The sequence below is a fragment of the Lissotriton helveticus genome, chromosome 10 (assembly GCF_964261635.1).
Source record: "Lissotriton helveticus chromosome 10, aLisHel1.1, whole genome shotgun sequence".
Taxonomy (NCBI): domain Eukaryota; kingdom Metazoa; phylum Chordata; class Amphibia; order Caudata; family Salamandridae; genus Lissotriton; species Lissotriton helveticus.
In genome coordinates this window covers 87,809,175-87,823,017 of record NC_136071.1, presented here as the reverse complement: position 1 = coordinate 87,823,017, position 13,843 = coordinate 87,809,175, and the positions used below count along the sequence as shown (strand labels likewise).

Genomic DNA, 13,843 nt, shown 5'->3' with positions numbered 1-13,843 from the left:
CGCGTCCTCCTCGTCGCTGTTTTTTCAATGCTCGCCGGTAGTCCTCAATTTGCTGTGGGTTTGTAAAGAACTTCTGCTTTCCTTGATGGGTTATGTGGAAGCGAGCCGGATATAGCAAGGCGTAATCAATTTACGCTGCTCGCAATTTCTTCTTTACCTCAATAAATTTGCATCTCTCCTCCTGCACCATCGGAGTCAAATCTGGGAATATTGAAAAGGGAACCCCATTGTAAATTAGCTTCTGTTTGGAGCGTGCGGCGCGCAGAGCTACATCACGATCACGATAGTTCAACAGGCGCGCAATGATTGGCCGCGGAGGGCAGCCAGGTTTCGGTTTGGGTCAAAGTGATCGATGTGCCCGCTACACTATCAGCTGCGTAGAGAAGGTCTCAGCACCAATGGCGGTCACTAGCAGTTTCTCAATGTAGTCCTCCATGCGCCCAGTGTCTGTGTATTCCGGAATACCCGTAACGCGTATGTTATTTTCCGACTGCGGGCTTCCCAATCTTCATTTTTTGCTGCGATAACACGCAGGAGTTTATCCATCTTTGCCAGTTGCGTTGTATGCCCTGCCGTGAGGTCGTCCGAGTCGGATATCCGCCTCTCAGTCTCTTTAATGCGTTCCTCATGTTGGTCCACTTTATGTACTATGGCTTCCATTCTTGAGGACATGCGGTCCACCTTGTCCACTATGGTAGCAAACCCTTGCCTCATTTCCAGCAGTATTTGCTTCATGTCCATGTCCGAGGAGGTCTCACTATTGCCCGGTGCGTCTGCCATGGCGAGGTCATCATCATTCGAGCCCGACTTAGGCCCTTTTTTCGCTGCCCAAAATTAAGTTTGGGTTGTCGAGTATCCGGCTTACCCATGGCGTCGCTTCGGTGGTGCTTTCGTAAGGTGTAAAGTCCTCAAGAACTCTGCTAGAGGTCTGCGCCGCCACCACAGAGCGCAGCCCGCTGCAACTTCTGTTCAATTGTGTCGTCGACTGCAGGAGTTTCAGTCCGCCATGTGTAACTGCATTAGCCTTCAACGTGGAGGCCGCATGGCACCATTAAGATGGTCAATTCTCTGGTATGGGGTACAGGCTACATGCCCAGTATCTCACTAGCAGCCAGCACTATGGCTACCGGCCACTGCGCTGCAGGCGGTTTATTCTGTGTCCACGCAAACGACATGATGCCCGACACCACAGGTCAAAGATGGTGCAGTTGGGGCGATAGGAGGAGGGGGCAGGCGTGCCTGCCGTTATCACATATGGTGTGTTCAATTTGCTAGTTCCTTGTGTCACATGACACTGCGCCTCCGCTCCTCCTGTAACACCGTTTCTCACTTGGCCGCTACTGTCTGATCGGCAATCTCTGCTTTGCCTTATACAGTGTTCTGTTGGTGACTCTCATTCACCCATTAACCGCGTGCCCCCCAGCCAGTCTCCACCTCACCGTCTTAGCAGATAGCTTCTCGGCGTTGTCACCAATCCCACCGCCTGTGGGCAGGTCGCGAGTCTCAGCTTCCCCGATTGAGGGCTGCTAGCCTCCGCTCTCAGCAGCCGGCCGGGCCTGTGCAGGTGTGTCAGCCACTCAGCTATCGGGCGCTAGGTCCTTGCCACCTCCAAGCTGCTGTGCAGCGTGTCAGTCTCCGGTATGCCCTCCAGGCTCCCTCCGCAGATATCGCCAACTGCCTCCACTGTTCGCTGTTCAGGCCTCACTGCGCGGCCTGGGTGCCTCGTGGGGGACCGGGGACTTTCCCAGCAGCAGTCTCCGCCTCCCGTAACCTGCACTTCTCCGGCTGCAGCCTCGGTGCACTCCGTCACTCAGCAATGCACAGGATCCCAGCGTCGCAGCAGCTCAAAACTTACACCGAGGAGGGAGGACAGGTCCCCGAAGCCTTCAAATCAGTTAAAACGAAGTTATACACCAGTATTGCAGGATAAATAAAGGATTTAATCTCCAGGATGCAGGAGCCTCACGCAAGTGCGGCCATTCTGCTAGCGCGCCCTCTAGCGCCCCCGTCCTTTCGCCTCTCTATCTACCTTTCTTGAGGCAGCATGCTAAGCCTGCGCCATACAGGTTTCCGCACCCTTCACGCCAGCGAAACACCAGTATCACATCAATCCACCTTCATCATCTCTGCCTACCACAATACATTTTCTTACATCCTTATGCTTTTAGACCTATTTGGTGTTGGCATGGTGGATCATCCATCCTTACGTTCTCTTCAAGACTCATTGGATATCCCAGGCCAAGTTGCTACTAGTTTATCTCACACACCTTTGACATCTCTTTCGCAGGTGCTCAAGTCTGAGAAAAATCAACAGCCTCACCCCGCTTCCAATCCCTACCACAAGGCTTTGTCCTACGCCTCTCCAACATCTTCTCCGAGTAAAAAAAAAGTCTGCATTCGCAAAACAGTGCTCAAATCTTTTACTCCTTTCCCGCTTTTAGACCTCACCGTCAGCAACATATCTCAAGCTGCAAACTATCATTCGATGTTGGATGTCACTACGGTCACTGAGTGGAGTGGTGTGGCTCACTGGTTAGAGGTGGCAGACCCGGGAGCAGAGGACGGCCCGGGACCAGGGTTCAATTCCCGACGCGGCAGGGTCTTGGACCAGGGTCAACGGACTCGATAATTCTCACCTCGGTGCCTACTCTAACTAGGGATCACACTCGGCAACTCTGGGCATTAGCTTGCCTCATCTCCACAACGGCCCCCCACATACGCCAGGGATGCCTGGTTTCACCTTGGAGATACCCAGTAGGGACCATCTCACAGGGAAAGCCAGGACGGGTTCCCCAGCGGTCTACAGCGCAGAGATACTCCTTCGGGAGTCAATTCTAGCGCTTTACAAATCCACAATCAATCAATCAATCAACTGATGCCGGACTCCACTAAACAGGAGGTCCTGGACTCCCCTCTTCATCAGCACCAACCTCTCCCTAACTCCATTTACTTTCTCAAAGACTCTGAAATATTCTTCTTCGACTCGAATCCCTGGTGTTTTTCAGTCCCCTGACAAAAATGGAAAATGGAAAATTGATTTTTTCATAGTCACCAGTGCTACTGCTGCACATGTCCATATGGGAGGAGGTGTGGCGCCGCGGCCAGGGCGACTGACGCTGGAATCTGGGGATCACGGTTCGATCCCCGACTCCGGCGACAGGTTAGCCCAGCACCATGTGACTCTGGGCAATAGCTTGCTTAATCTTCCCGACGGCCCCCAGCGCCTAGAGACCCTAACGGGTGATTGTGCGCTATACAAATGTGGATTATTATATACTGACCAGACGCAAAGCTCATTCACACATCCCATTTAACACAACCAAAGCACTCAACATCTCAAGAGTATTCAGTAGCCTTCCTTTAATGCTCCCTTTCACCACCAAACAAAGCCCTACATTTTGCTGTTCAAATGTTGTGCAATTGACTCTGGCCTACCATCCCTCCCCCATCAGTATTCTGTTACCAACCCGAGGCCTCATTTACAACAAAGTGACTCAGCACAGCACCACAAGCCATTGTGCTTCGCCGAGCTATATCATTTTAAAAGCACAGGATGTGTCATATTTACAACAATATGATGCAGCCAGGTGCTTTTCCCTGCGCTTTCGCTCAATTGGCTGCCATGCACCAATTCTGGCACCCTTGCACCATGCTGCAAGGGTGCCTGCATGGCGGGGATTTTATTTATTTATTTATTTATTTATTGAGTTTGTAAGGCGCTCAGCTACCCAAAATGGGTTTCCCGGCGCCAGGACGGACATAGGCAGCTTGCGGTCCTGCAGTTACCGTTATTGATCAAACAGCCAGGTCTTAAGGTGTCTACGAAAATGGATGTAATCTGTTTCTTTGCGGATGAAGGTGGGAAGAGTGTTCCAAATAGAGGGGCCCAGATAGGAGAATGATCTCCCTCCCATTCTGGAGAGTTTGATCTTGGGCACAAAAAAGTTGCCCAAGGTTTCAGATCTTAAGTGGCGGGAAGGTACATAAGGGTGCACAAGTGCTTGGAGGTATTGGGGAGCTGTGCCTGCTTTAATTCTGAATATGTAGCGCAGGGCTTTGAACTTAATACGGTTCTCCACCCTGAGCCAATGTAGATCACGTAAATATCCGGAAATACTAGAGGTCTTCGGAATTCTGCAAAGCAACCTGGCGGCTGAATTCTGGATTAGCTGCAGTCTACGGACCACGGCTTTGTTTGACCCCAAGTAAAGAATAGGATGATTGTTGTTGTGCAGGAAGGAACATTTTCCTGCACAAAAAACAATAATTGACAGTGTTTTCCTCTTTCTATGCATGCTGCAGCACACATAGAAAGAGGAGAACACAATAAGAAATGAAAGTATTCCTCCTCGTTGTGCCTCCATACAGCTACCCTGGGAAGGCATAGGATTCTGCCGCTGTTGTGTGACGTTTTAAGCTCCACGTGAATTTTCCCGATTCATGCCCTTATATAGGTACAATTCACATTGCCCTTATATAGACATAGAAATCAATCCCTTATTTAGGCATGGACCATGCTACCCAAATACAGCCATGGCTACTTCCACCCGTACAAAACGTCACAACGATTTCTCAGAAAACCAGCTTAAGCAGTCAGGGACTTTCCCTTGCTTGAATATTGATTTGTCCAAGAACTCATGTACTTTGCAAAGAACAACTATTCCCTGGGGGTTCTTTCCAGACGTTCATAAGCCCGACTTTACATCAAACTGTGGCATTCCTAAACACCTCCAAGGTATAAATATACCTTCAATTGCTATGTCAAACTACGGTGGTTCAGAGCAGTTCGAAGACCTACTTGCCCGATGCAGCTCGCTACAGCAAGTGCCAAAGGAAGCAGACTCTCCACCTGACGCACTGATCAAGAGGCTGCCCTTCTCTCGACAAGAATCCAGCTCCAGTGTTTCCAAGCTCCCCTTGCGGGGTGTTGGGAAATCGAGTCCTGGGACAGAGATACCAGACCTCCTTCATTCTAACTAAGGTATGGAGCTGATTAGAACCTAGAGAAACCTTTGGTAGATTCTTGGCAAAAACAACTAAACCTATGCTACACAATACGTACTTCTTCCCGTACTAGACTTAGGTTAGGTTCATTGGGGTAGGCGTATTTTAGAAGCACCAGTTGAGTATTTTAGTCAATTTTATTTATGTATGTATTTTTATATGGCTTAGAAACCATACAATTCTTTTACAGTATTACTGTATAATACTATTCTTGCTGTACGCATTATACTTTACAGTCTGCTTAACGATTGTAGCAGTTCACTTCTCTTGTATGAGAAAGAAGACTGTTCAATAAACCCTTTTTATTGAAAACGCCCGACTCTCTATTTCTCTACAGCTCTGTTGAAACGAAGCATGCACGATTGACTGAGTGAAATACTAATCAATTGTTTCCGCGACTCTAGAGATATATTTGTTATTCTTGGGAAACAAAGTTGTCATGTTTATGCGGTTGTCAGAAACTAATCCCTTCATGTGAATTGGAGAAAGTTCGAGAAAGTTTCTAGTGACCTCTGAGCTAGCTGGCACTCACTATTAAGTTTGATATATTCGATAGAGACCTAGTCGACCTCAGTCCTACGTCTAATCTATAGGATACATTTTCCAGAGCCTATTGGGAATATTGGAACTACACTACAACGCATTCCCAGGTTTATGATATGGTGTAAATTTGGGAATGCGGCAGAATCTATACGTGTTGCCTGGGAACACCCACAGCAACACCCATGGCACCCCCCTTTAACTCAAAGTAAAAAGGGACTGTTTTTACAAGGCCATAAAAAGCCACACAGGGTGGCTTTGCGTGGCCTTGTAAATATGGGCAGGCACACTGCACCCCCGGTGCTTCAAAAAAAGTGACGTACCGGCAGCGCTTATAATAAGCCCCCTAGTTGGCAAGCTTTTAACAAAAGGGACACATGCAAACTATTGACACTTGCATAAATGTGCTCACCCATAACTCCCTCTTTACCTTTTCATCTCGATACACACCTACTCGAAACCTACATCATGCCAACCACAAACTTTTAATCACACCACCCAAGCAACACCGCCCCACCTTCAACTTCTGGTTCCTACACCTCCTAAGCATCTTGTACGGGAATTCACCTTCACCTGCACAGTAGACTCTCTCCAAGGGTTCAAAACATCACTGAAAGGACATGGAGTGCATAGCCCAACAACCTACACCTAAAATATAACTTAACAAGTACAACAATTACAAAATGTACATAATTATCAATTAAACAATTACTAATAATTAATGAATTGATAAATATGTAAATTGAGTAATTCATATTTGTTTAAGTTATATTTTAGGTATGACTTGATAGATTTATAAGGGTAAAGGGTGCGAAGTTAATTATAATTATTTAATAATTAATTTGTAAATAATATTAATCATGTAATAGATAATTAATTATGTAAACTGTGAAATTAATATATTTTTTAAGTTTTATTTTAGGTGTGTGTAGTTAAGTTACATAATAAAATAAAAAGCCACTTACCTCGAATGCAGCAGACGACAAGTCCTCCTCGCTCTGGTCTTCTTTTCTCATCGAGATCCAGTGCGGGCCCCAGCCAACTCCTTGAACCATTCCTGGTGCTGCTCTCATGCCAGCAGAGAGAAGCACCAGGATTGGAGGGAGCGGACTCTCTCGACCCACCTGAGCACACTGGAGGCCTCTACTTGCTCTCAAACCAGCTGCCTAAGACAGCTGGGTTGAGAGGTTTAAATTGCGCATGTCTGGCTGGCTGTCGCAAGGCAGCCGTCCAAAGAGACATGCGCACTTTGAATTAGTGCACAGGCATCCCACCACTCCTCTTGGCTGCTGCCACTCAGCAGGCCCTGTCTCATCCTGACACTTGGTTAGGGACGGTCTGAGGAAAAATAAAATGATAATAAATTAACTTTATTGCCATTTTGTTCTAACGGTGGAGCCGCTCTTGGACTCGTCATCAGTGGTTCTTAACCCTTTATTCGGGGTCCCCTGGGCTTTCCACTACAACGAACATTTTGATTTTTTGAAATATTTTTGTGAATTATATCAAATATTTTTTCATTTCTGGATTTCTTTGATGAATGCTATTTCTGTATTTTTTTGGGGTACCCATCTTGTGGTTCAAATCATCAACAATGCCTAGATGGAGGTCCCCAGCTTCTAGTAATGACCAAGTAGAGGCCCTGGATTCTGTTAATGATTCAGTGTGGATCCCCGGGTTCCAGTATTGATGAAGTGGGGGCCCACAAAAGTCAAATGTTTAAGAACCTCTGCTCTAGATTATGATAAAAGGGTTTTTGTCCAAGAGGGAGGGGCATCACAACTCTTCATCTAACCTTGCGCACATTACGTAAACTATACATGGTTAGTTTCGGAACCATCTCTGATCGACAGCAAGGCGTAGCCAACCACTGGTGACGCTGCTCCATGTATTGATCCTGTAATTTAATGAATACATAAAAGTCTCCTCTTACCTCTTAATCAATGACAAACTGACCTTCTCTGTGACTCCTCGCTTCCACTTACAGCTCCACTGATTTTCCCTGGAGGGCTCAACAAAGGTCTTGAACAGTTGAGTGATGGCTTTGTCTTGAACAGCAGAGTGATGTCTGCCTCTTAAACAGCAGAGTGATGATTCTTTATTGAGCAGAGGCTTTCACTTGAATCGTCACTCAATGGCCCGTTCTTCGACAGCAGACGATGTGTCTATCATGAAAAGTTGAGAGAAGGCTCTGTGGTCTCAATAGAGTTATTGATACATCTCGAACAGAAGAGTGTTGACTCTGTCTTGACCAGTGGAAAGATGGCTCTATCTTGACCAGTTGGGTGATGGCTCTATATTGACAATTGCAACAATGGTTCCATATTGACCATTGGACCCATATATCTAACTTGACCAGTGCAGGGATGGCTCTATCTTAGCCAATAGAGCTCAGGCTCTATCTTGACCAGTGGAGCGATGGCTCTATCTTGGCCAATGGAGCCCTGGCTTTATCTTGTCCAGTGGAGCAATTTCTCTATTTTCACCAATAGATACATGGCTCTGTCTTGACCAGGGGAGCGATGGCTTCATCTTGACCAATAGGGACCTGGCTCTATCTTGACAAGCGGAGCGATGGCTTCATCTTGACCAATAGAGACCTGGCTCTATCTTGACAAGCGGAGCGATGGCTTCATCTTGACCAATAGAGACCTGGCTCTATCTTGACCAGTGGAGTAATGGCTCTATCTTGACCAATAGAGACCTGGCACTGATTCATCAAAGTGTCACAGAACATGGTCTGTGAAACTGTGATTGGTCAATCATCGGTTTTGCTAAGGAGCGACGCTACTCTGCTAAAAATGGTTATGGCAAATATAATATCTAGAGCAAATAATTTGTCACCATATTTACATATTTATCTGTGAAAACGTCTACTAAAAAGCTGTTGAAATAGATTGAAAAGGTAAGTATTAACCCCACAACATGCTGCTTGCTTTTAGAGTTTGATCGACTTTGCGATATGTTTACGTGCAACAATGGGTGTCACCCACTGATCACTGGGTCCTCAATACACTAGAACAGTGTCTCTTAACCTGTGGTCCAGAAACCCCTTGGAGTCTGTGAAGCCTACTCAGGAGGTCAGCGGCTGCTTAGGAAATTAAAAAATATATTCAATATTATTAGTAGATTAATGAAGTGTATATAAATGAAGCAACATTTTAAATTTTAAAATGTGTGGTACATGTGTTGAAATTTTAAATTGGAGGCTAAAATGTAAGTTATTGCCTTCAGATTGATACATGGGTGCAGTGCAAGTGCATCAAACAGAATATTCCATGGACGATGAGTGTCCTCAATTGAATCTAGACAAGATCAACATTCCAATTTTTTTTTTATATACGTGATTGTGAATGAAATAAAATATTTAATCATATGGGTATTTGGTTGATGAATACGTATTTCTGTATTTTTTTTAATGCATTGCTTGTGGTTCAAATCAACAAATACTTCCAGTAATGACTCAGTAGGTGTCCCTGGGCTCTTGTAATATTCAAGGGGGGGTGGGCACAGAAATCAGAAGGTTAAGAGCCGTGCACACTAACCCTGCTTGGGATTCCTGTTCTCCCTTCCCAAAGCGTATATCCCCAGAATCCCGTCACAGGAGGTTAAGGTTCCTTATCCGTTTAATGCTGGAAAAGTATCTTGGAATGACTTATTTTGATGGCTGAGTACATATATACATCCATTGTGTGGAAATAAATTTGAATCTGGCCTTTGCAGTGAGCATTTATTTTCACTGCCATTGCACAAATGTATATATATATATATATATATATATATATCAACAGTCCTCTCTCGCTTGTCACAGAAGAAAGCTCGGTCACCCATGCACGGTGCAAAATTAGGTTTTAATGGCTCCAAAAACAACGCGTTTCGGCTTTCGCCTTGATCACACTTTCAGCTCAGATTCCAAACCCAGCTGATGAGCCCATAACTAGGACGAAACCTTTCCTGGGCTGCTTGTGTTCCTTCAGGAAGGACCTGGCTTGACAGTTCGGGCTGGACTGTTTTCATGAGGAGCAGGGTCAAAACTGATTTGCATATGGCTGTGTTCAAACTGAGGTGGCATGGGGTCAAAAGACCAATGAGTTGGAGTGCTACCCTGAGCTATTTACAGTGATTAGACTTATTGCAAGCAGCCTCCCATCCGACAACAAATAAAACAAACATAATGACACATACAAAGTGTAAACAACATTTTATATCTTGGGGCACATTTATTAGATTTTCATGCAGTGCATTAATTCACTTTGTTGCGTTGCGCTACGGGAAAGGGCAGGAATACACCATATTAAACATCATACGGCGCGGTCCTGTCTTTTCCATGCGCTGGCGCACACTTAGCTACCTAGTGCCAATGCAGGCACCCTTGCACCATGGTGCAATGGTGCCTGTGTTGTAACCAGGATTATTTTTGGGCAGGAAGGGAAACCTTCCTGCACAAAAACAATGTTCCGAGGCATTTTCCTCTTTCTATGCAGCACACACAGAAATAGGAAAAAAATAGGAGAAATAAAGATATTTCTCTTTGTTAAGCCTTATCTGGGGAGGCTTAGCATTTTGATGCATTCCCAGGTCTACCAGTAATGTGTTTCATGCACCGCCCTTAGTGACATGGGCATGCCCAGATGTGGGTCTTGTGCTCACTGTGTCACTGGAACCAAGCTGTACCTGGCTGCTGAACCCATACCTAGGGCGAAACCTGCCCTGGGTTGCTTGTGTTGGCAGTTTGAGCTGGGCTGTTTCCATGAGGAGCAGGGTCAAGACTGATTTGCATATGGCTCGGTCCAAACTGAGGTGGCATGATGAGCATAGGAATGATGGGTTAGAGTGCTACTCCGAGCTATTGCCAGTGGTTAGACTTATTGCAAGCATCCTCCTGTCACCTTTTGGGTGTTTCATGACCTATAATAATGCCAATCTATTTCTTGACCATTTTGTAGTTAGTGTTGTTTTCTGTTTCACTGGCCAGTTTAAGTGCATTCTCCGTATATTTTTATTTTGGTGCCACCAACCTCTATTCCATCATACTCCCAACAGCCTCCTCCATTCATCATTGGTCTGTTCAAGTGTCGTTCACATTTTACTTCCTCCGACCACATCATACAACACGGGGTAATGATTCAGCCCTCTTCAGCCATTGATTCTCGTCACTGTGAGCCTCTGCAGAAGAAATATTTTCTCCTCTCAGCCCAAATTCCTTAATAAACTTTACTTCTTATTAATGGGAATTTTAAAAAGAATTGCCTGCTATGGGACTTCTTACTTGGAGCTCCCCGGCTTGGAGCTTTATATACGTGCAATGCTGAATAGCTTTCTGGGTAAGAAATAGGAGGAGCATTCATTTAGACTATAATCAAAATATAGTCCAACCTTCATTGTAAGTAAATGTAAAGTCAACAGTCCTCTCAGTGGTAAACCCTGCTGAGTGAGGCTGAACATGTTTATCTGAATGGGCTTGCTCTGATATTGCTAGATAGGTAAGGATGACCTGAAGATGCCATGTTGCCAAAGTCTATGGGTCTGATTCACAAAGGGCCTCCGCACTTGTGCTGGAGGCTCTACAGTCGTAGGGGAGTCTCCGCACTCGGGCAGATTCTCCGCACTTTGGGGCCCATTATGATGTCGGGCGGATTGCCCAAGCCAGGCTGGCAGTAGCCACCGCCAGCCTGGCGGGGGCAATCCGCCCGACATCCACACTTGTTTCCCCCACGCCATATTAGTATGGCGGGGGGACCTCGGCGGACGGAAAGACCGTCCGCCGCTTTTCCGCCCCGGTCGCCTTGCGGCCGGGGCGGAAAAGGAATAATATGGTGGCAGTGTCTATCAGACACCGCGAGCCATATTATGATGGTTGTGTTTAGGTGCCTTTCTGTGGCGGCGATGCCGCCATGAAAAGGCATGCGGTCTTCACTCTGGGGGCCCCTGCGGGCCCCCAGAGTGAAGTATAGGTGGGGGGTGCACACAGGGGGGTACCTGTGGTACCCCCCTTCATTTGCATTAACAAAGCTGCAGGCACCGCGCGGTGCCTGCCGCTTTGTTAATGCAAATGCTTAAATGCATTTTTAGTATTGTGGGGGGCGGTGCAGAGAGCACCGCCCCCCACAATGCTAAAAATGCAGGATGTGCCCGCCACTGTGGCGGGCACATCCTAATACCCCCACGGGACCCCCGCCCCTTATGGCGGGCGGTCCCAAATTCCAACAGGATGGCAGGCGGACAAAGTCCTCCCGTCATCCTAATGACCCCCTTGGAGTGGAACCTCATCATTGAGAATTCTCATAGCAGAGATTCCACCCCGAGTGTGGAGACTCCCTCACAACTCCATGGTGTCCGCCACAAGTGCTGAGACTTCCTCACGACTGCGGAGCATCCACCATGAGTGCAGAGACTCCCTCACGACTGCAGATCCTCCGCCACGAGTGCAGCGGCCCTTTTTGAATATGTATCTAGGTGAGAAGCAGGCAGCATAATTCAAACAACAGTGACATCGAAGGTTTTTATGTTTGGGTTAGTTCACTATTAAAAATGTAAACAGAATTCAGGAGATAAAATGTCCTACAATGTGCAGAAATATCTGCGGATCATGCTCATATGTTTTGGGGGTGCCCAGATTTCCAGTGGTGGCTCGCACAGGTAAACACAGTGAGGCGGGACAGGGCGAGCGTGGTGGGGGGGGTAGTAAAATTCAACATACGACGGAATTGTTAGAAGTAAATAAATAAAACCACTTACCTTGTGCTCGCGCATCGCTGAGTAAAGTGCGAGCACAAGGTAGGTGGTGTTATTTACATTTGACTATCTCGTCGTATGTCGAATTCCACTACCCCCTACCCTGCCCCTGCCTCACGGCCCCACCAAGCTTACCTGTGCGAGCCGCGACTGCAAATGTCATTGTTTTTAGGGAGTTAATCATAATTTTAATGTGGAGCAATTGATAATAGCATCACTTTGATTCCTGAGCTAGGTTTTTGCCTGGGGAGGGCATGAATACTGTCAATTTTGGACCTTCACCCACCAATTGCAGTCAATGTTGCCAGACTAACGATCTCTAAAGACTGGAAGTGGGGTAAAGGCTGAAATAGGTGGTGGTGGTGTGGCACCTTACCCCACTCCAAGAGCCATGAGATGATGAGGAGCCCCACAAAAAACAAAAAACATACAGTCTTATCAACCAACCCTAGGGCCAGATTTACCACTTAAGTGCCACTAGCCTGCCACTAAGGGCCGCACTGACCCGCTGAAGAAAACGTTCTTGGTTGTCGCACAACTCGCCTACCCCTCCCCGCTTGTTACTTTGCCTCGCATCAATAGGCCGCAGTGTCCCAGTGTCGTGCTGGTGTACAGTGACCGGCATAGCAATTCCTAGTCCTAAATTCATGGTGCCTAAAGAAAACTCTGGACATGGTATGTACACATGTTATGTTATGTTATGTTATTTTAATTTATTATGCGCTCCAATCAACCCCGAAGGGCTATCTCACATGCACACACTTTTTTATTTAGTGTGTAATATATCATCTGTGTCCATTAGCCCTGGTGCATCCAGTGTGCTGCAACCTCCCCTTGTTCTGCAGTTTGATCTATATACCTAGGAGTCCTGTCTAAAGAAGAATGAATTGTCTTTGGCAAATGTCTTTGATGCTCAGATGTTTTGCAGATGTTCAGGGTTTTGTCACAGTGTGCTACATCTTTTGTGATCTGTAACACCACCTTCTTATTTTTGCCCTTTTTTCTCTTTCCACAGAAGGACAAACGAGACACCTCCAACTTTGACAAGGAGTTTACCCGACAGCCGGTGGATCTGACACCGACGGACAAGCTCTTCATCATGAACTTGGATCAGAACGAATTTGATGGCTTCTCCTACACGAACCCCGAATTTGTGATCTCCGTTTAAGAGGGTTGCTTGGAGGGTCCGGGCGAGATGTGATGTCAGGAAGGGGGCCAGAGAGCTAAACCCTTGTCTTCCATGGTGCCTGACCACACAGCCTTGTCTGGATTGATGGAGATGGTGGGTGGTTGTAGGCTTGGACTTGCCCTTCCTGGGTTCCATCCTCACTTGGTTTCTCCTTGTTGAGGTTTAAGCAAAAAATGACGCATCGCCTCAATCTGCAATATTAGCATCTGGTGTGTCCGTGTCCTGGCCCTCCGCGGTGTGCACAGAGACGATGACACATTTGTCTATGAAACCAAACCTTGGTGGCCAACACTTACCAAACTCAAAGCTGCCGTTTCGCCACCGGGAGGTGGTTGCAGCGTCACCGTTTTGTTAACTGCATGGTTTACGTATAGG

The 13,843-nt window shown here is 46.7% G+C and overlaps 1 protein-coding gene across 1 annotated transcript in view; it reads left to right on the top strand.

The window, feature by feature from the left end:
- Positions 1-13,566, top strand: part of PRKCB (protein kinase C beta) — a 1,135,405-nt gene extending 1,121,839 nt beyond the window's left edge. The window contains exon 17 of the mRNA XM_078664821.1: positions 13,295-13,566. Coding sequence (XP_078520947.1) covers positions 13,295-13,447 — 153 coding nt within the window. The 3' untranslated portion in view covers positions 13,448-13,566. The remainder of the gene's footprint in view (positions 1-13,294) is intronic.
- Positions 13,567-13,843: the final 277 nt, after the last annotated feature.